We start from the raw sequence: 22,381 nt of genomic DNA, 5'->3' as shown, positions 1-22,381 counted from the left end.
ATTTCATTCATCTCTCATCATCACCGTCTCCTTTAGCCTAACCGGAATAATCGTGGGACGTAAAACTTAAACATTTCATTTCATTTCATAGATATTCTAATTGTTGGCAGAAGGGTTCGTTAACGACCAGAGAGTTGAACGTAATGGGAGGTAAGCGAACGGGAGCAAGGAAAGCAATAAATCCTTTGCTCTGACTTAACAGAAAACAAAAATATTCAACAAGAATTTGTATTTAAAAAGGAATAATTAAAATACTAATTCTATTGCGAAAATAATTTTGCAAAAAATAAGGAAATAATTAATCACGGATTTGCGGTCGCTACACACTGATATACTGTGCCCCCGACAGGTATATAAAGAAAATAAATTGATTATAGTAAAATTGGTGGAATCAGAGATTGGGAGGAAACGGGAGAATCTGCGAGAAAACCTAGACATGATGTCCATCTAAGTGACATAATCTGGAATCAAACCAGAGGTCCCTTGCACTAGAGGTTCATTGGGTTCGAATGCCTGCAAAACTTCATAGCTCAATGTACACTCATGTCCAAAATTATTGTCGCATATCTATAACAGTCTTCTTGTAAGAATATAATTTGATAATGATTTTGCATGGTACTTTTAATACTGATATTATGTATATAATCGAGAAATGTATCTTTGTGGTAAATTTCATAGGAAAAGAATTATAAATACGAAAACTAGAATGAGTAAAACAAAATGTTGGTAAATGGACAAAGAAAGTTTTATTTTCGTTTTATTGTTCTTATTTACTGCTCTTTTGACATGAAATTTGCCACATACATGTCTTTGCCGATTGTACACATACAAAGATTATAATGTTTCGATTCTTTAAAATTTATTGGATTCGATGCTCTACAAAGACAATTAGGAAAATTGTTTAATTGTTAATTTTGTTTATTGAAAGGAATTATTTTAATTTGAACAGTAACTGGTTTATTGGCTATTGTATTACAGATAGTATAGTGAATTACAGTAAGGTATCTTATCCCCTCACGGGATACCGACTTTGCTACCCAAATCCACATCTCATAAATCAGAGAGAGAGGAGAGAGAGAATGACTTACGCTGCAGGTTTTAGTTTTATACTCCAGGAAGACCAGATTTTTAATCACTTTGTGTTGAGGAGATTAACTGCGAAGAACGGCGATGAAAGTGAGATGCCCCCGGTGCTCCCACCCACCTTCTTATTTGGAATTTTATCTTTGTTTTTTTTTCTTTTATTTAGTTACTAAAAAACACTTTAATAGTTATTTATTTGAAGGTTGGGTGTTAGCATGAGGGGTCAGGTTTTATTTGGTTGCATACTGGTTTCCATCGTTTTTAGTTATTTTTATATTTTGAATTGTTTTTAATACTTAGAGATAACAAAGAAAAATATTTTCGTTTGTCCTTCCTGGCGGGTACGTGACAGTCCCCCACCAGGATCACACCAACAGTCAACGTGGTCATCGTGACAATTTTATTTCACATTTTTTTTTTTTTTGTCCTTCCTGGATACAAGTTTACGCCGGGGAGCTATGTTTCGATTCTTTAAAATTGATTAAATTCGATGCTCTAGAGAAACAATTAAAAAAATTGTTTAATTGTTAATTTTGTTTATTAAAAAAATTATTTTAATTTAAACAGTAACTAGTTTATTAGCTATTATATTACAAATAGTATAGTGGATTACAGTAAGGTATCTTATCCCCTCACAAAATACCAACTTTGCTACCCAAATCCACAGCTCATAAATAAATAAAAAAAAAATGACACACTGCAGGTTTTAGTTTTATACTCCAAAAAAAGCAAATTTTTAATCACTTTGTGTTAAAAAGATTAACTGCAAAAAACGGCGATGAAAGTAAAATGCCCCCGCTGCTCCCACCCATCTTTTTATTTGGAATTTTATCTTTGTTTTTTTTCTTTTATTTAGTTACTAAAAAACACTTTAATAGTTATTTATTTAAAGGTTGGGTGTTAACATGCGGGGTCAGGTTTTATTTGGTTGCATACTGGTTTCCATCGTTTTTAGTTATTTTTATATTTTAAGTTGTTTTAAAAACTTAAAAAAAATAAAAAAAAGAGTTTTGTTTGTCCTTCCTGGCGGGTACGTGACAATAAGAAATACCGGCCGGATTCGTTATCAAATTATATTCCTACAACATATTTATAGACATGCGACAATCATTTTGGGCATGAGTGTACATTTATACACGTTCAATAAAACTATACCACACTTGTTTAGGTTATAAGATTGGCGTAGCATGAAAATTTGATCTTACATTGCTTCCGTGCTTTTTCTCTTGTAGAAACATCCCTAGTTCTATCATTATTCTGAAAGTATGGGTGAAAGTATTTTACAATTACTTATCGTGTTATCGAGTGTAGAATTATATTTGTTCAATACTACATATACATAGTGGCTTGTATTGCCCCCCAAACCTTGAACTCCTCCTTACAAAAATTTCTGGATGCGTAGGTGCCATGCACTCTTACAAAAATTCAAATGAAATGAAATTAAATGAAATCTTTGAGTTTTACGTCCCACGGTTATGCCGGTTAGGCTAAAGGAGACGGTGATTATGAGAAATGAGTGAAATGATAGAATGAAGAGTGGGAGGAAACTTGAGAACCCCAAAACCCACGAGCACGGTGTTTGTCCACCACAAAGTCCACACGGCGCGAGCTGGGATTGAACCAGGGGCCCCAAGCACCAGAGGTGAACGCTCTAGTACTTTTTTTCGTTTATTTATGTAACTAACACAAATACAGTGTACAGGTAACAGGAAATTATACATTTCAAAAGAGGTCTCATAGAATAAGATTTAAAAAAAAACTAAGGACCAGTACATCATGGTGTTAATTGTTCATTTAACCCTGCAACTACCATACATTTTTACACATGTTCTACCATACGGGTCCAATGGACCCTAATTAAGAATAGAGGATATGGGGTAATTTTATGAGATTTTCACATTGTTTTGTTGTATGAAAAAACAAATACAGCGCAACAAATTAACTTTCATGAAGAGAATAAAAATATTGAAAAGTATAATCACGGGTCCAATGGACCCGCTTGGTAGTTCTCGGGTTAAAATAACAAGAAAATTGCCAAAGTTCTTTTGCCTTACTCTGGGAGAAAATTTCCGTTTTTCTTTGAAAACATGATATTTGCAACTGTCCATTGTATATTCCTGATACCACTGAGACACCGAGCCCCCTACAAAAATTCAAGATAGGCTACTGACCAAATCTCAAAAATAATATCTTTTATTTTCCTACTTATTATTTCTTTTGGTAAGAAAGAAAATAATTAGGCCAGGGCAGATATCAATAGCATCCGCACCGCCGCCTTTCATTCATTTCCGTTTGCATGGTATTCCGTGCTGTGTTGTCAATTAAAATCTGCCTTCTTTCGTGAAACGTAAATAGGAACTTCATTTTTCATTTCCTCCCTTCACCCACATTAGATATTGATTCAGCCCCATTCGACCGACGAGAAAGTTATAGCAAAAGTTTGCTTTGTACACATAACAACGTCACTCCATTCCGGATGACATGGGAGCCTTCAAAAAGAAGATTAACAAAAGGGTAATATTTACCTTTTTCCTTGTTATGCTTCAATAACGTAACGAACACGCCCAGCTGTTACTACAAACCATGTCACACACATATACTATGTATACGTGTGTATGCGTAAAAGTTTTTGTTTTGCTTTTCTTCCTATGCTCGATAAAATCGTTATTTCTTAAGTTTTCAACGTTACCTGGTTTATTATTCAACACAAGAAATTTCGTTTTCTGTATAGTGCAAAGATGTATGTTCCATCATAGTCCATGTTTTGCCATTTTTTTTTTTTTTTTTTTGGCCACTATTCTAGTTTTTTGTTAACTTCCAAGCCCCACAGCAATACTGCTTTTTGTAAGGCCACAGAAGTGAAGCAATGCCGGGGCTCATCATAGGAAAGATGATGGAGCATTCTTACTCATCGCATGGCATTGGTATTGTGGTGTCCACCCAGCATTGTGAGGACAATTGGGGAGCCACTTGAAAGAAATAAGGAGCAAAATCTTGTCTAGAAAGCTAATATTAAAAGCAAAGGGGGTTGGGAAGATAGGCGACTCTTTGTACTCACTAGATGGCGTTGGTATTGCTATGTTCACCCTGCGTTGTGAGGACAATTGGAGAGCCACTTGAAAGAAATAAGGAGCAAAATCTTGTCTAGAAAGCTAATATTAAAAGCAAAGGGGGTTGGGAAGATAGGCGACTCTTTGTACTCACTAGATGGCGTTGGTATTGCTATGTTCACCCTGCGTTGTGAGGACAATTGGAGAGCCACTTGAAAGAAATAAGGAGCAAAATCTTGTCTAGAAAGCTAATATTAAAAGCAAAGGGGGTTGGGAAGATAGGCGACTCTTTGTACTCACTAGATGGCGTTGGTATTGCTATGTTCACCCTGCGTTGTGAGGACAATTGGAGAGCCACTTGAAAGACATAAGGAGCAAAATCTTGTCTAGAAAGCTAATATTAAAAGCAAAGGGGGTTGGGAAGATAGGCGACTCTTTGTACTCACTAGATGGCGTTGGTATTGCTATGTTCACCCTGCGTTGTGAGGACAATTGGGGACCCACTTCAAAGAAATAAGGAGCAAAATCTTGTCTAGAAAGCTAATATTAAATGCAAAGGGGGTTGGGAAAGATGAGTGACCGCTTGTTGAGTTGAGTTGAATTTCAGTTTAGCGTCCCTTTCAGCAGCGAGGCTATATGAGACGTGGACCTACTGATTAACGTGGAATCCGAACCACATGAGCTCCCGCCGGGAATCGAACCCGGGTCTCCCGCGCCAAAGGCGCGTACGCTAACCGCTTAGCCACGGACGAGTTCGAGTGACCGTTTGTACTTACCAGATGGTGTTGGCATTATAGGGTTTGCTCACGGATGTAACGCTATAAACTACTTGGCGAGCTACTTTTAAGAAAGAAGTAGCAAACTCAAGTCTAGAAAGCCAGCATTCACGTCATCGCCAAAACACATAACTGGCAAAAACCAACTGGTATGCTCTGGACTCTGAGAGCTGTTGTGGCAAGAATTAAGATGTATTAACTTTTCAGAAGTACGTATATTCGAAACAAAACATAAGCTTTGTTGAAACTAACTGACCACAAATAATATTACAAATGATTGACCCAATTGCATAAATTAAATCGCAGTTTTATTAGTGGATATACTGTCACAAAACTTTGCAAACGTATTGAAAAACTTAAAAAAAAAAAAAAAAGTTTCTTAGTGACATTTATAAAAAAAAAAAAAACTTGCTTTATCACTAGGGATGAGCACGAGACAAGATTTGTGGCTATCTCGTCTCGAAAATGTGCTGTAAAAGTGATGTCTCGACTCGAAAATTGTACATGAAAAATGAAATGAAATTTTTGAGCTTTACGTCCAACGGTTATGCCGGTTAGGCTAAAGGAGACGGTGATGATGAGAGATGAATGAAATGGTGGAATGAAGAAAATGGGAGGAAACGGGAGAACCCCAAGAAAACCCACGCACACGGTGTTTGTCCACCACAAAGTTCACTTGGCGGGAGCAGGGTTTGAAGCCGAGACCCCTAACACCAGAGGTGAACGCTCTACCACTGAGCCACCGCGTCCCCCTCAAAAATTGTATATTTCTCTATTGGAAGAGCCGTGTCTTGACTCGATTTTTGTCAGGAAAATCCTGTCTCTACTCGTCTTGTGCGCATCCCTATTTATCACCAAACATGAGTTTGTCATGAAAAACCTATCTTCTTCCATAAGCTGTTGCAGCCATGTCGAAAATTCAAAATGTCTGTCTTTGTCGTAAGGTGTCAGCGCTTGCAGCAGTTGCCAACGACAATGCTGCAACTTCAACCGTTTCTTGTAAGATCTTCCAAACGGTACGTTGTGGAATGTTCAACTCTTTGCTTGCTCTATTATTTGTCGATTTTTGTGAATCTCGTGCAAAACTCGTTCGCACGCACCCATCCCCTTCTCAGTGTAAAGCGACCAGATGATTTCCCCTTCTAGAGGCATCTTGAGGGTGTAAATTCTGCATACAATCGTTAAATGGACTTCAGAGCTTGTGGCGGTAAATTAGTACGGTAAGCGTTCCAGCTATTTTCTGAAGTCACTTTAAGCACTGTACACAAGATAATATGTTTGAACCCGGCTACAATTTGAGATGAGTGCTCCCATGCCATGATGTTGAGCTTTGTATTATCTCAATTATAGTAGTGAATTAATTAATACTTCCCATCCTGCAATGTCTTTGTCTTGCCACATCATCACACTCAAATTCTAGGAGTCAACGAATGCTTCCCATCTTTTGCAATGCCTGTCTCCTATGATTTCCATCGTCCAGTTTGCTATGATTTTCATCATCATCACAATCATCTTAAAGATTAAGCATTTCTATTACGAGCAATTATAAGGGATTATTTGTTCTTAAAATGTACTTTTTTCCTCCAGGTTTCAGTGATATTGGGTGTAGGCGCAGTATCATTATGGACTGGTAAAAAAGGCAGCAAGAAGCACGGAGTAGACCAAAGCATCGAATTAAAGGAGCATTTCGAATAAAAAGATTTCGAATATTGATCAGATATAGTTTTTTATTATAGTTATGTAGTTATATTTATTATAATTATAGTTTTATTTTTTTTTCTTAGCGTTAAGGCCTAAAATAGTCAATATAAATCTACTTGAATAAGCGGAAAATGTTGATTACAGATCTGAGCCCAATTTTAGATGCAAATGTGACAAAATTTGTTGAAAGAGGTATTGGATTGATTCTATTAAAATATCGTCGATTTTACCTACTCTCTGTAATGCTACCAATATTATGGACCAAGGACACAGATACGATGCCATAAACTTCATACATATATTTGACAAAACGGGCCTGGGTATCTTGTCAGTCAGGAGGCAGTGTGGCATTGAATAGGGTTGTGTGTGAAAGTGTATCTTACAAAACACACAATTCCTAGTCATTTTCGTTTACAATTTTAAACTGGGAAATTCTGCATGTCTAATCGTAAGAAAGATAAACACTGTTTTTGGGAGAGCAGTGGTAAGCACCATATTCCATTGGTTTTTGTGAAACTCGTTAAGGACATTGTGAAAGCAGACTTTTGGAAAAGTGTTTCCAATTGCAGATAAGTTAGACATACACCATGCCACTGTCGTACAGGGACTCCGAGCAATCAGTAAAGGTAAAACAGTTGGAATCATTCATTCGTGTATATGAGTTGGAACCGCTCTACAACTTTTGCCATCTGTGCTGGAGATTGGCAGTCTTTTACTGGATGCAATAAATAACTTAGAAACTTTAGTGAATTAGATTCTTATCTCTGATGATAAATGAAACAATCGTAAACGGTTAGGACATTGCATGTATCGTGTTCAACCTCCACGACGCTTTTCTAAACGACCATTCTAAATGCAGATAACGTTACTGGTATGGTAGTCTATGGTGAAAGTGATTCATAATGCTTTTCTCCACTGAGGCAAAACTGTCTCTGCAGATCATTATAATAATAAACCCCATGAAAGGCACCATCTGCAATGGTAAACAGACATGAAGTTTTCATGTTTCACGAAAATACAGTCACTTCCATAAATTGCTCAAAGAGCGGTGTAGATAAGTTACAGTATAAATCCTTTCCTCCTATAGCGAATTCTAGTGACGTCTCTGTCGGCAGATACCATTTCTTCCAAGATCTCGATCATTAGTTTGTAGGAAAAAAGTTTTGTTTATTTATTTGTTTTATTTATTTATTTATTTATTTATTTTATTTACTTATTTATTTATTTAACAATATCCTTATACAAGCTAATACAACGTAATCAAGAAGTAATGCTGGGTAACATAAAAAAAACGAATCGGTCAAAACAGGTTTGGAGAAAAGTAGGACAGACCTTCATCCAGTGTTGGAGTGAGAATGATAGAAAATGAGTTTTGTAAAAATTTATTATCAAAATACGTTACACATTACAAAGATCGAAATTAGTGAACAATGATAGTCTAATATTTAATGTAATATATGGATTACTTTGTACTACAAATACACATTTTAATAAAGTTTGGTTTACGTTAGAGAATATGCTATGCCTTATACATTCCTCTCCTAGCTTCATTCTTAATGGAATTTGCTAAGCAGCATGCAAACGTTACTCCAATGATCTAAAAAAAGAATAAATAAACATTATTAATAACTATATTAATATTAGGGAATATAAGTTTTGTTTTATATTGTAAAACTTTGTCTCATATAGGTTGTAGGTAGAGCATTTAATAAAAAGAGCGTCCGGAATCGACCCCCACTACCAGTTTTATTATAAAAGTTTCCATTATAAAAAGTATTTTCACAAAATACTATACAAAATAATCTCTCTAATATCAAAGGTTAGAAATAGGTAGTCTTTGACCGTAAGGTTCCAGACAGGATCTCCAACAAAGCCCCGTAGCAGGCTAAGCGGAGTGGAATTAAGGAACCAATGCTCCGTAGCAAGCAGAGGCGGGTTAAGTAGCCTACAGAGCCCCGTAGCTGGCTAAGCGGCTGAAGTTAGGATTCCCAGACAGAGCCCCGTAGCAGACTAGAGGCCCTGGGGTTAGGTTACTCCAAAAGTCCGATAGCAGACTAGAGGAGGGTCACCAGAAAACTGGTATCGAGTTATCTTCGTCGATCCAATTTATAGGGTCCTTTAAGTGATGGCGCTGCTGTTCCGATGTCGTCTTCTGCTCCGTGGGAGGGACCAGAAGCCGTCGTCTGCATGTGACTGTAGATCCATCTGGTGGGAGATCCTTTTGCCGAACCACGTGGTGGTGTTTATAAACAATGATGCGTGGAATTGTTTGTTTACAACATCACATAAGATATTACAATATATGTATACAATAAAATAGGGTCATTGTAAGGAATGGGTGATGAAATTGAAGATCTCGGACTTTGTTCATCCCCTAATATGTTCGGGGTCTGTCCATAAAGAAACCGAACTTTCTAAATATAATCGTACTTACTGTTTGCGGAAGCTATTGAAATTTGTTTCCTTCAAAATAGTTTCCTTCATTACTAATAAATACATCTTTCCTAGGGCGTCTTCCAGCGCCTTGAATAGCAATTGGATTGTACTTTTTGGAATACCCTGAAGGACTTGTAGGGAAATTTTTATGTTATCCCTGCTATAGATCGGAAACTGTGACCTTTCAGGGTGGGTTGCAACCTGTTTAATGGAAAGAAGTCTGCATGCGCCAAATCAGGCGATTAGTGTGGTTGAGGTACAACAGGCATATCATTGCTCGCCAAAAAATCTCCCTAAATGCAGCGCCGAATGCTTAGGAGCACTGTCAGGATGCTTTCCAAGCTTCGGGTCTCTTCTTTCTCACAGCCTCCCTCCAACGTCTCATCCGTTTTAAATTACTCTTTGTTGGCCACAAAGACATACTGCAATATCCTGTCATATTAGTAAAGAAAATTTGAGAACAGGATCCTGAGACGAATATTTGGACCCAAGAGGAACGGAAATGGGGAATGGCGGAAACTTCATAACGAGGAACTACATAATTTATACGGTTTACCCAACATTGTTAGAGTCGTCAAGTCTAGGAGGCTTAGGTGGGCAGGTCATGTAGCTAGAATGGAAGAAAGTAGAAACGCTTTCAAAGTCTTGACTGGTAGACCCATAGGAAAACGACCATTAGGAAGACCTAGGCGCAGATGGGAGGATAATATTAAGATGGATCTCGCAGAGATAGGAATACAAAGTAGAAACTGGATCGAATTAGCTAAGGATAGAAGTCAGTGGAGGGCTTTTGTGAACGCGGCACTGAACCTCCGGGTTCCATAGGCCATAGAGTTAGTTAGTTATTAGTAAAGGAAAACCACGTGCTTTAGCACAAACACCAGTAAGCAGACGATGGATACCATTACCACCTACAGAGCACGAAGAGATACGAAGAGGACTCCTTCAACCACTCCGTAGGCTCCGCGTCCGAAGAATGGCTATAAAACGGAACATCTCGATGCAGAATACATCAGAGCCAAACCCACAGACAATAGTGAATCCAGTTTAAGGTTCCGAAACAGAAGAAACCATGTAAGAAGAAGGAGCAGAAGAATCCTATCATGGAGAAGAGATTTATAATCCAAAAACAGCAGCATCGAGTACCAGATCAATCCCTCGCAGCTGACCTAGAAACCATTCAGAGTGAACCGCAGCCATTACCTGTAGGAATGTACGACATCGGCTCTAGATTTAGGACGGATGAGGACATCATGAGGCACAAAAATAAGAGGATGGATGCATCACGGATGGAAGTAATACATCTCAGAAAAAGACATTACGTGCAGTGATTTATTTGTGGATTTTGTAGAAGGGGGGAATGTTTATGCAAGATTGTGTTCCGTATAACAGAATAACTTTATAGTCGGGTTGGGACTTATTTTTAAACCTACCTACTTTGAAGTTATGATAGATACTAGTTTGATGGGCGGTCCTCAAGTTCATATTTTTATTCGCCTTTTTAAAAACAATTTTATGATAAATACTGCGGATAGGTGCGTTAGATACGATTTGGTTAGGTAGATTAGATTATATGCGTTACTTAACTTGCTACGTTTCGTGCTACTGCTGAGGACAATTGTGCAGCATCCAGAGAAAGCCCTATAGTTACATTGCAATCTGCACTAGTTGTCGTAACAAGTGCCACACTCCTACGGGTAAAACAATTTTGTTATAGCAAATAATCCTTTAGTCCGTTCTGATCTGGTCTTTGAAAACAAATTCCTCGCCCAAACAATAAATACTATAAAAGGTAAGAGTTTACTTTGGGCAGAACAGTGATAGGTGCACATACACTTGAACCTGATTTTTTTAAATAAAAGGGGAAAGACGGTACTAAGTGCTATTTCTTATATCATAAATGAGTTTTGGCAGGAGTGCGTGACCCTAACACTGTTCTGCTGAAAGTAAGCTTCCTGGTCAACAAAATATACCTGTATTAAAACGAATCCAGAGACTGTAATCTGGCCTCCGAAGAATCATGAGCATGTATTAAACAATTACCAAAATGATGCTACCTAGAAAAAAAAATACTTTATCTTTTCTTTCACTTTTACTCTCGAAATTGAAACAGACATCGTAGCCTACAATATTTACAGTTTTTACAACAAAATCACATGAAAGGATTGACTGCCGATTTCACCTTGAGATAAGCTGAAGCATGACTTACGGCCTGTTATCTAACACTATCTTTAGAAATTAACAATACTTTCACACATAGGCGTAGCTAGAACTTTATAGTTGGGTGTACACAAAGACAACAAATTAGATCTTGTGCCTTTTTAATACCTTTGTAGCTTTGCAATACAATCAATTGGCTCTTTAATTCCACTAATGTTTTCAAGGAATATAAATTCAGTAAATGACAAAGTTGAAAATTTCTGGATATAGCTATGTAGTAGAAAAAATCAAATTGCATAGAAATTATACACACGCCTAATGTTCATACATGTTTTAAACAAATACATTAAAATGCACATAATCTGTAACAAGAGACGTCTGTCAAAATGTATAATGTTCTTAAATTCATTAGTAACTTCATCTACATCAATAGACGAAGCTCTTTCCTGTTCAACAAACATCAACAGCAGGGATTCTAATCTATCCTGCTCCTGAGTTGCTCTTAATTTACTTTTAATTTCAGTAAGTTTGGAGAAAGCTCTCTCACACGTGTAGCTTGTAAGAAGTATAGAAGCACGTATTACAGAGTAGAATGCAGTAAATATCTTCTTTCTATCTTCTTTTTCCAATCACTGAAACCACTCCTGCAGCATAACAGAAAAACTTCCTTTAGGTACAGACAATTTTACTTTCAAAAAACCTTACTTCTGCTGCCAACTCGTGTCCTGTCAATTTGAATGATCTAGCTAAGAGGGTTATATCTTCATCCTTTACATTCAAGTCAAGCAGATTTCTCACGGCTCTCAGGACCTCAATAGTTTCTTGACTAAGCTTCTCATCAATACCACAAACAACTGAGTCTAAAAAAGAATAATAACAAGAAATTGCAATCTCTTCTTTGTTTCAAACAAATACTGCAAGCCGACTTGATTTGTCAAGACTAAAATTTTGCGCCCTTCATTGGAAGAATTGAAATCTCCAGACTATCACAGATCTTAACAGCTTCGTTGTAAAATTCCATTAACTCAGACGAATTTCTCATGGATTTCATGGTATTGCGAAGCGATCTGACACTAGATATAGTGGAAAGTAGATTTACATCTGGACTTTGGAGTAGCTTGAGGAACGGATGTAGAATTCGAGGGTATATTCAGCAAGTTCATTATTTCAAATAATTTGTACTTTTAATAATTTTGCCCTGGAAAAAGAAAGGGCCCCCCAACTTTTCCTTATATTGAAATATCTGTCTTTCATTCTCTTTGATAAAGCAGCCCATTAGGGTGTGCCTGGGCACACCGGCACACCCTGTGGCTACGCCTACGCTTTCACAGCGTACCTCACTTTAGAATAGTGAAGCAACAATAGAGTGATTTACATTGGATACCGTCTTTTTTTTAGTTGGTTTGTCAGTAGCAGCATGATATCCTCTTTTTAACTAGTTGAAGGCATAGTTTTCTGAATTGAAAGAAGTAATGTCTAATTCACTAACGTTTATAAAATGAAGAGATTTGAGGGTTTTTACAAATAAACGGTTTCTAGCGTCAGTATGCTGTAAGTTCAAGCTGGAAATGCCTCTCTCACACTCTGCAGAAGAAACTGGGAGCAATTCTATGAACAATTTTTCGGGAAGCAATGCTATAAACAAGACCAACATAGCTCGCGACAATCAACATGCTGAAAAAAAATAAAGAATCGCTACTAAAACACGAAGTTGAATAATTCTACTTCAAAACAGATTATAGCTTAAGAAAGGGGCTATATATCTTCCCAGGCTGGGAAGACTGAATTAAACCTAGAGACAGGGAAGTCAAAGCTTAGAAGGGGGGAAATTCCCAGGCATCCCTGGCTACAAATAAATCCCTGATTACGTGATAACCTTCCCAACTCTGGCAGCTCGAGAAATATTTCTAAATATCTTCGAGGATGAAGAATTTGGTCCACGTACGACGTTTGACAACCAAGAAGAAGTCGACAGCTCCGAAGAAGAAGAAGAAAGTGTCCCTGTTCAGAGTCAGCCACCTAGACTCACACAGGGAGGAACCTCACAGAGAGAGAAACCGAGCACAGGAGTAAACCCAAAGCTTCAAAAGCGAAGAGGACCAGCAGAAGAACTTCAATGAAAGCCAAGCCTACGCTGAGAAATTAGCAGAATTCAACAGAAAATTTCCCCCAAACGGTGCGGAGTCCTGAAGCACAAGAAAGACCAACCCAGAAAGACAGAGATACTGGCCCTTCTCAGAGCCAGGAAATGGCAGTAGAAGATAAGGATGATGACTTCATTGAAGTTAAGTTGAAAAAAGCCAGAAAGGGATCCCAACCACCCTAGAACTGGCGCTTATCTGACCCAGATGTACCATAGATGCGAAAGAGGACTGACAGGGAACGACAGAATCCAACGTTCACTTGCGTGATTAAAGGGGTACAATCCCAAGAGGAACTGGGCTCTATCAGGGATGACCTCCGTAAACAAAAGATAGCGTTTACTAATATCATAAGAATTCACTCAAGTACAGGACCATTCCTTGAACTAAGCCTCTTCTCCACTAACCCAGAGCAAGTACACTTCTTGATAAGTCATGGAATAAGCATCAAAAGTGTATATTACTTAGTGGAAGAGTCAAAAGTGTAGGCAAGGCCGGAATCATGCTGGAGCTGTTACCAATATGGACGCCGGCGCCAGCATAGCACTCAGCATAGAGTATGTTTCAGATGTGCACAAACACATGAGAAGCCATGCAATAAACCTGTTAGCAAGACCTTCTGCGCAACTTGTGCTATAGGAGATAGGATTGTCTCAAAAAAAAACTCCATCAGACAGAAATGCTGCAGCATAGAAGAATCATTTACCAGCACAAGCGCAACGGGAAGACCAGCCATCCAGAACAACCTAAGGGGGATAGAGCCAATACAACAACAACAACAACAACAACAAAAGCATGAAACAACAGCAAAAACAGTACAGAAGAAACCAGCACAACCAGTACCGGACCGCATCAAGCTATCAGGGAAGCAACAGACAACATCATGTTGTGGATGTCAAGGGTGGGAGTGAACAATGAGACAAGGCAGGAATTGGTAATTATCGTAAAAATGCTTGAGAAGAATCTTACTACGTTGAGCTGCCACAGAAAGCGAAAACAGTTTTGTTGATCATATTTTTTTTCAAAGTTCAGTTCAGTTCAGTTTTTTTTATAGATCTTATAAGTGACCTTACTCAAACTTATTTCAAATTAGGAAAGTTTTTATTAGTCGGAAAGTTGTACGGATCACAATGCCTTTGTCCCCTTTAAAAGCATATACAAATCGGGCACATCAAAAATCACTTCTTAGGCCGCTCCATTTTGAGAAAATATATGAAAAAATTGAAGAAGAGGAAAGTTCTACGAAATAGGTAGTTTTTCAATATAAAATGGTGCCAATCGTGTTAACCGTTTTGACTCCACGCTGATAAAGTGCCCTATATTAAATAGAAAAAGAAACATCATTCCAGTTCAGCAGGCTATTCCAACGGAACGTAAAGGCATGCAAAGAGAGCACATGGAGAGCATGTACGTCGTTATTTGAGGAAACCTAAAACACACCGAATCTTTTCCCCAACAATCTTGTATTGTTCCCTAGTAGCAGAGACAACTTACAAACCGCTTGTTGTAAGCTTGAATTGCAAGTTGGCCAAGCTTGCATCCAGCTTGATTGGAAAACGTGTAAGCATGCCGCAAGCTGGATTCCAGTAACGAAGTTACATGGGGGCAACCTTGCATTCAGTGTTCCATTCAAGCTTGACGCCAGCGGTTTACGCTCGCGGTAAGTTAATAGCCAATGAAAGGCCAGTGATGTTATGACGCTCTGTAAAGCATCTAAAGTATCACTTGCAAGTACAACGAAAGGCAGATTATGTGAAAGCACTAGTTGAAAGAGGAAGCGTAGAAAGTCAAAAGTCAATCAAGCGCCAACTGGCAGAAAGCTTTCTTGCTACTAGGGTTGGTACGATGAAGGACCAAGCATCAGTCTGCTAAACTAGGAACATTTCTTTTTCATTTAACTTAGAACGCCTTACGAGTGTAAGGCAAACATGGCTGATAAGGTTTGGGAAAAAGCAACCATTTTAACTCTTCCTCTCTTTCCTTCCATTTATTTAACTTTTACAATTTAGTTCTTCCAATTACATTCTTCTATCTTTGCTAACCTTAATTTAGCTCTTACTGTGTGCCTCTTCCAGTTACATTCTGTCTTCTCTTCCTTTAATTTAACTCTTACAGTTCAGTTCTTTCAATTACATTCTCACGTCTTTCCTTCCTTTATTTAACCCTTACTGGGTGGTTCTTCCAGTTACATTATTTTGTTTTTCCTTTCTTTAATTTAGCTCTTAGTGTTTGATTCTTCCAATTCTATTCTCTTTCTTTTCTTCCCTTATTTAACCTTTACTGGGTGCCTTATAATTGCATTATTTTCTTTTCCTTTCCCTAATTTAGCTCTTAGTGTGTGTTTTTTATTCAATTATAATATCCTTTCTTTTCTTCCCTTAATTCAACATTTACTTTTGGGCCTTCTAGTTACATTCTTCTGTATTTATTTCCCTTAATTAACTCTTATTGTTTGATTCTTCTAACTAAACTTTTCTATTTTCTTCTTTTGATTTAACTCTTAAGGTTATTCAGAACGTCCAAACAGTTTGTGTCTAAAACGATAGATGGCGACACCGTCACCAATGTTAACATATACAACTAATAAAATTAAAACAATCAAATATAAAATAAACAGTTCAAAAATTAAGCAAAAACGGATATAATCTGGTTAATGGACGTTACAAAATCTAGGGAATGGTACGTGTCGATTTCAGATATTGTTATTAGTTTCATTGTTAGAGGCCACCATTGTTAAGTAAACAATCAACTTTATCTGCCGTACTTTCTACCAGAAACTGACCAAACTTTGCACACCCATTTAAAATTGAGATATCTAGGGAATGGTACGTATGGATCCCACATATTGTTGTTAGTTTCATTGTTAGAGGCCACCATTGTTAAATAAACAATCAACTTTATCTGCCACACTTTCTACCACAAACTGACCAAACTTGGCACACCCATCGGATTAGCACAGAGATATCTACTGAATGGTACCAGTCGATTTCACATATTGTTGTTAGTTTCATTGTTCGAGGCCGCCATTGTTAAATAAACAATCGTTGGATTTCTCCATTGTTAGATAAACAATCAACTTTATCTGCCATACTTTCTATCACAAACTAACCAAGCTTGGCACACTCATTTACGATTGAGATACCAATGGAATGGTACGTGTCGATTTCACCTATTGTTGTTACTTTCATTGTTAGAGGCTGCCATTGTTAAATGAACAATCAACTTTATCTGCCATACTTCCTACCAGAAACTGGCCAAACCTTGCACACACATTTAAGATTAAAATATCTAGGGAAAGATATGTGTCGTTTTCTCATATTGTTGTTAGTTTCATTGTTGAAGATCACCATTGTTAAATAAACATTCGTTGGATTTCTCTATTGTTAAATAAACGATTAACTTTATCTGTCATAATTTCTACCACAAACTAAGCAAACTTTTCACACTTATGAACGATTGAGATATCTATGGAATGGTATGTGTCGATTTCACATATTGTTGTTCTTTCATTGTTGAAGGCCACCATTGTTAAATAAACAATCTTTGGATTTCTAAAATTGTTACGTAAACAATCAACTTTATCTTACACTCTTTCTACCAAAAACTAATCAAATTTGGCGCACTCATTTACCATTGAGATATCTATGAAACGGTACGTGTCGATTTCACTTATTTTTGTTAGTTTCGTTGTTAGAGGCCAGCATTGTTAAATAAAAAATCAACTTTATGTGCCACACTTTTTAACAGAAACTGACCAAACTTTGCACACCCATTTAAGATTGAAATATCTAAGGAATGGTATGAGTCGATTTCACATATTGTTGTTAGTTTCATTGTTGAAGGCCACCATTGTTAAAGAAACAATCAAGTTTTTCTGCCACACTTTCTACAACAACCTAAACAAAATTTGCAGACTCATTTAAGATTAAGATACCTATGGAACGATATGGGTCGATTTCACATATTGCTGATAGTTTCATTGTTAGAGGCTACCATTGTTAAATAAACAATCAACTTTAACGGCCATACGTTCTACCACAAATTGACCAAACTTTGCACACCCATTTAAAGTTGAAATATCTAGGGAATGCTATGTGTCGATTTCACATATTGTTGTTAGTTTCATTATTGAAGGCCACCATTGTTATATAAACAATGGTTGGATTTCTCCATTATTAAATATACAGTCAACTTTATCTGTAATATTTTCTACCACAAACTAACCAAACTTGGCACACTCATTTACGATTGAGATATCTATGGAATGGTGCGTGTTGATTTCACTTATTGTTGTTACTTTCATTGTTAGAGGCCACCATTGTTAAATGAACAATCAACTTTATCTGCCATACTTTCTACCACAAACTGGCCAAACTTGGCACACCCATTTAAGATTGAAATATCTAGGCAATGGTACGTGTGGATTCCACATATTGTTGTTAGTTTCATTGTTGAAGACCACCATTGTTAAATACACAATCGTTGGATTTCTCCATTATTAAATATACAGTCAACTTTATCTGTCATATTTTCTGCCACAAACTAACCAAACTTGGCACACTCATTTACGATTGAGATATCACTGGAATGGTTCGTGCCGATTTCACACATTGTTGTTAGTTTCATTGTTAAAGGCCACCGTTGTTAAGTAAACAATCAACTTTATCTGCCGTACTTTCTACCAGAAAGTGAAGAAACTTTGCACACCCATTTAAGATTGAGATATCTAGGGAATGGTACGTGTGGATTCCACATAGTGTTGTTAGTTTCATTGTTGAAGGCCACCATTGTTAAATATACAATCAACTTTATCTGCCACACTTTCTACCACCAACTGACCAAACTTGGCATACCCATCGGATTACCACTGAGTTATCTATGAAATGGTACTTGTCGATTTCAGTTGTTGTTGTTAGTTTCATTGTTAGAGGCCACCATTGTTAAATAAACAATCAACTTTATCTGTCATACTTTCTACCAGAAACTAACGAAACTTTGCTTACCTATTTACGATTGAAATGTCTATGGAATGGTACATGCCGATTATCAAGGGCTAACAAGCCCTAGCCAAATTGTGTGTAATACGTCATTATGCTTGGGATCAAACGATAATTATTCGTGATCAAACGATCTGGCCAAATTCCGATTGAATTTGTTTTCATGGTGGCTGTGGTGGAGGGGCTAACAAGTCATCGGTAAATGTTATTGTTCGGAAAATGGAATAGTGCAAAAAAATAAACATATTTCATTCAGAACTTTGTTGTGCCTGCTTTGTAACCAGTGTGAATTAGTTGTGTGCCGCCAGATTTCTTTTCATTCTTTTTTTTTTTTTTTTTTTGTCTCAGGTGGAGCGGGATGGTCCCCTACAGCGTTCCTAGAATTACACTCTAAAAGCCCACAGTGTTCCTAGAGCTGCACTCTAAAATCCCCTCCCATATAACTGACCTTTGTTTCACAGCAGACACCTCACATTTGAACTCTGTTGAGATTCTGTGTAAGTTTGTCGGTTGTACGCACAAATTGAGAGTATAAACATGTATTAGGGAATGAGAAGTTCTCGAAATAAATTTGCAAGCTGAGTATTTTTTCGCGACATAAGTGAAGAGTAATTGTATATCCTTGAAGAGTACCCTGGAGAGTAAGAAAACTCTAAGCAAAATAATCATTGAATAAATAGCAATGTAATCACAATAATGTACATATGGCATGTTGTATTTCTACCAGATTGTCAGAGCACTAATTCTCTCATTTTTTGATGTGAGCGGTCTCGCTATCGAATCTCCAGAAGAACATTAAAAAAAAAAAGATGTATTTAGGTCTATTCCATTTTAAACAAACGAAATACGTTGCGTAAAAGAACTTTCCATGTTAAAATATTTGATGGGTAGAGTAGTTTGTGTGGGATTTGATTGTTATTGCATGTATCTATTGCATGCTGATTGGGTAGCTGGGAAGGCAGCCAAGATATTCATTCTGACGGTTGCAAGCCCGTGAAAATACAGAGCAACAGTTACTCCAAGGGAGTAGATAATAGATAAAAAAAAAAAAAAAAAAAAACTACCGTGAGGGAGAGAGCCGAAAAGAGTTTATAGTATGAAATTTTGTACGCAACTAGGGAAGTTCCGCCAGGAACGCAGGATCACCTGTATATGGCTCTCATTCTTGAGACACTAAAATTTTTCAATTAATCGTATACGGAAGATAAACATTAATAAACTATTTTTATTTATTTACTTATTCCTCGGGGGGTAGTCTATCTCAGAAGATTACGATTATCATAATTCTATGTTTCAGGGGTGCGCTTCCAATCCACCTCCCAGAGGCGGTTTTTGGGTGGGCGAACCGGACCTTGTCCTTAGATCCACACATTAATTAAAGTATATGTAACACACATGTACGTATGTGTGTGTGTGTGCGTATGATATGTGTATATGTATGTATGCTAAATGTAAAATATTTTTGAACCAATGTTTCCAATCCAAATAATAGAGCCCCACGGCTCCAACTCGCCAAAAACAAATTCCGCCTGTGTCACCTTCTACACATCAGCGGCTATGCCCATAGTATATTCTATGATAACAATTGACTGAATGTGCTTTTTAAGTTTCTACCTCATTTTCTTGGAAAGATAATGCGTAAGACTCTCTTAGTGTTGCAACGAGACGAGACAGGACTCTTTGAAGCGAGACACGATACAATACGAACGTTTCGTAAAACGTCTTGTCTCGTGTCTCGAAAAATACAAACACAGTTTCTGAATTTGCTTAAAAATTTATTAACTCGGAATAAATTATTTGCCTTCGAAATGTATACCATCTTTTATTATTTCAAATGATCCAAATGATTCAACGTTTCAAACCCTACAAAGAACAGGGAATACCTAAAGCACTTTTTAAAAATGATTCTTACAAACAGCTTTCACTTCCATTTTTCAATCGATTCAAGTTTAATTATTTTGTGATAGTGCTCCAGATTCAAATACAATGTAAAGCGTTCATTGAGATCAGTGTTTCAGAAGATTTTATTCCGGGGGCTGGTGGAGATATCTATCTATATATATAAAAGAGAACGTACAAAATCCTTTGTCCGCTCATCACGCTAATACGGCTGAACCAATTTCTTTCATTTTTGGGGGGTTATTAGGATTTGGACCCTAGATGGTTTTTATCATATCACTTTAATTTTTAATTACCAGTGTCTTGAGATAATTGACCATTCAAGTGTCCATAACGTACAAATCCTTTGTTATTAGTTCATCATAGGTAAAAATAAACGTATTTATATGCAACCCGCATGACCGTGTCACTCGGCGGGTTAACATAAATGACAGGCGATATACAGCGGAAAATAGCTTGAATCTTCTGTTTAAAATTTTTTAATTGATTTGCTTATTTTTACAGACACTTTTACAATATGCCAGCACCGGGATGACCGCAGCGAAGCGGGGCGGGTTAACATAAATGACAGGCGATATAATGTTAAGATTTACTGCAATCTTCTATGGTTTTTATCATATCACTTGAAAGCGAAAAAGTAAAAATTATCTAAGTAACAAAGTTTATTGCGTTCCGGAGTGACCGCAGCGAAGCGGGGTGAACGCTGCTAGTCTACGTATAAAAATCCTTTAATAGAAGTACAAGTATGCGTAGAAGTGGCAATTTTATCAGTAACTAACTATTGTTTCATGGTCTTTCTCGTTCCGAACCAAGACAGAAACGTGTCAGCCTTTCTCGACACTGAGTTTCGAAGATCTTTTATCCTTTTATGCTGTTATTCGAAGATAAGCCATTTTTTAAATGGGAAAGTTACATAGGCCTCCTTATTTGTTGAAGTGGCGCCAGGGGTTCTGAAAAAAGGATATCAGAATAAATGGGGAAATCTTGCCTTTCGTCTGTACTGACGGTATTGACAAATGTTCCTATCGAAGTAATTACGGGTTCAGTCGAAACTAAGCAGTCGTTGCTGGAGGATTGCAGTCGTGTTTTGTGTTGTGCTCTGTTAACCAAACTAGGTTAAAAGTTATAATTTTAACCACTTGGTTTAACAGCTCTTTTGTGGGCCTCAGCCTTTCTGGTGTTGCCACGAGACGAGACAGAACCATTCGATACGAGACGAGACGGACACATCTTTTCTAGACGAGACGACACAGCCAGAAGTCTCGTCTTGTCTCGTTTCGTCTCGTGGCAACACTAGACTCTCTAGATATATCAGTAAAAGGTATGACAACGTTCCTCACGGAGCACATGTTAGCTCTCAGCCTCTTTCTTTCACTGATGTTTGTTTACGTAGTGGATGAATATATAGAGAGTAACAAAAGGATGAGATATACAGATTCTCCTGAAACCACATTAAAATTGTAGCAGTATTTGGAGCTTGTTATAAATGGATTTACCGGGGAACTAAAATAATTCTGGGAACTGATCATACAGTATTGATATAAATAAACATGGAAACAAGTAAATACAAAGAACTGAAATCGTGAATTGTTTTCAAAATACAGAAATCTCGAAGGAATATCTGTTTAGGCGGCTTTAATTGTAAAGGAATTTTGAATAAATTTGCAACCCCTGAATTCCTATACATAAAAAATAGAAATCTTTCTTTTGCGTACGAATGAGATGCTTTAGGAAATTAGGTTAAGATAATTAAAATGATACTGTCCTTTGCAAAATTTAAGAGGAATACCATGATCGAAAAAGCATGAGTCAAACTATAAAGGTCAGTGGTAGCTTTTGCCATTTCTTACGACCACTATACGCACCTTATTGCGAAAAATTTATTCGTATTATAAAACCGATATCATTCAATAAATGTCAAATTTAACAGATCTTGAGAGATGAAATGACAAAAATTGTCATTACCTCTGTCGCATAAGATATTCTAGCTTTGTGACCCATGTTATTATATGACTTTCACGATAAGTGACAAGGAGAATATAAGTCCCAAGTTCAAAACGTAAGGAAAGAAACCGGCTGTTCGCACTTCAAATTATGAAAAATGTACCAAAATGGTTGAAATTATGATTTTGTATTTC

At 37.1% G+C, this 22,381-nt stretch overlaps 2 protein-coding genes across 7 annotated transcripts in view; one reads left to right on the top strand and one right to left on the bottom strand.

The window, feature by feature from the left end:
• LOC145676074 (uncharacterized) overlaps nucleotides 1-7,136 on the top strand; it is a 55,473-nt gene extending 48,337 nt beyond the window's left edge. For all 6 annotated transcript variants that reach the window (XM_081746944.1, XM_081746940.1, XM_081746942.1 and 3 more), the window contains one exon: nucleotides 6,497-7,136. In XM_081746944.1, coding sequence (XP_081603070.1) covers nucleotides 6,497-6,604 — 108 coding nt within the window. In that variant the 3' untranslated portion in view covers nucleotides 6,605-7,136. The remainder of the gene's footprint in view (nucleotides 1-6,496) is intronic.
• Nucleotides 7,137-7,993: 857 nt separating this feature from the next.
• The window catches only part of LOC145676072 (23 kDa integral membrane protein-like), a 55,202-nt gene continuing 40,814 nt past the window's right edge, over nucleotides 7,994-22,381 (bottom strand). Inside the window, exon 5 of the mRNA XM_081746937.1 lies at nucleotides 7,994-8,207. Coding sequence (XP_081603063.1) covers nucleotides 8,130-8,207 — 78 coding nt within the window. The 3' untranslated portion in view covers nucleotides 7,994-8,129. The remainder of the gene's footprint in view (nucleotides 8,208-22,381) is intronic.

Source organism: Thermobia domestica, chromosome 18, assembly GCF_964235325.1.
Source record: "Thermobia domestica chromosome 18, izTheDome1.hap1.1, whole genome shotgun sequence".
NCBI lineage: Eukaryota > Metazoa > Arthropoda > Insecta > Zygentoma > Lepismatidae > Thermobia > Thermobia domestica.
Note: the sequence above shows the minus strand (reverse complement) of the source record. Positions and strands in the feature narration are given on the sequence as shown.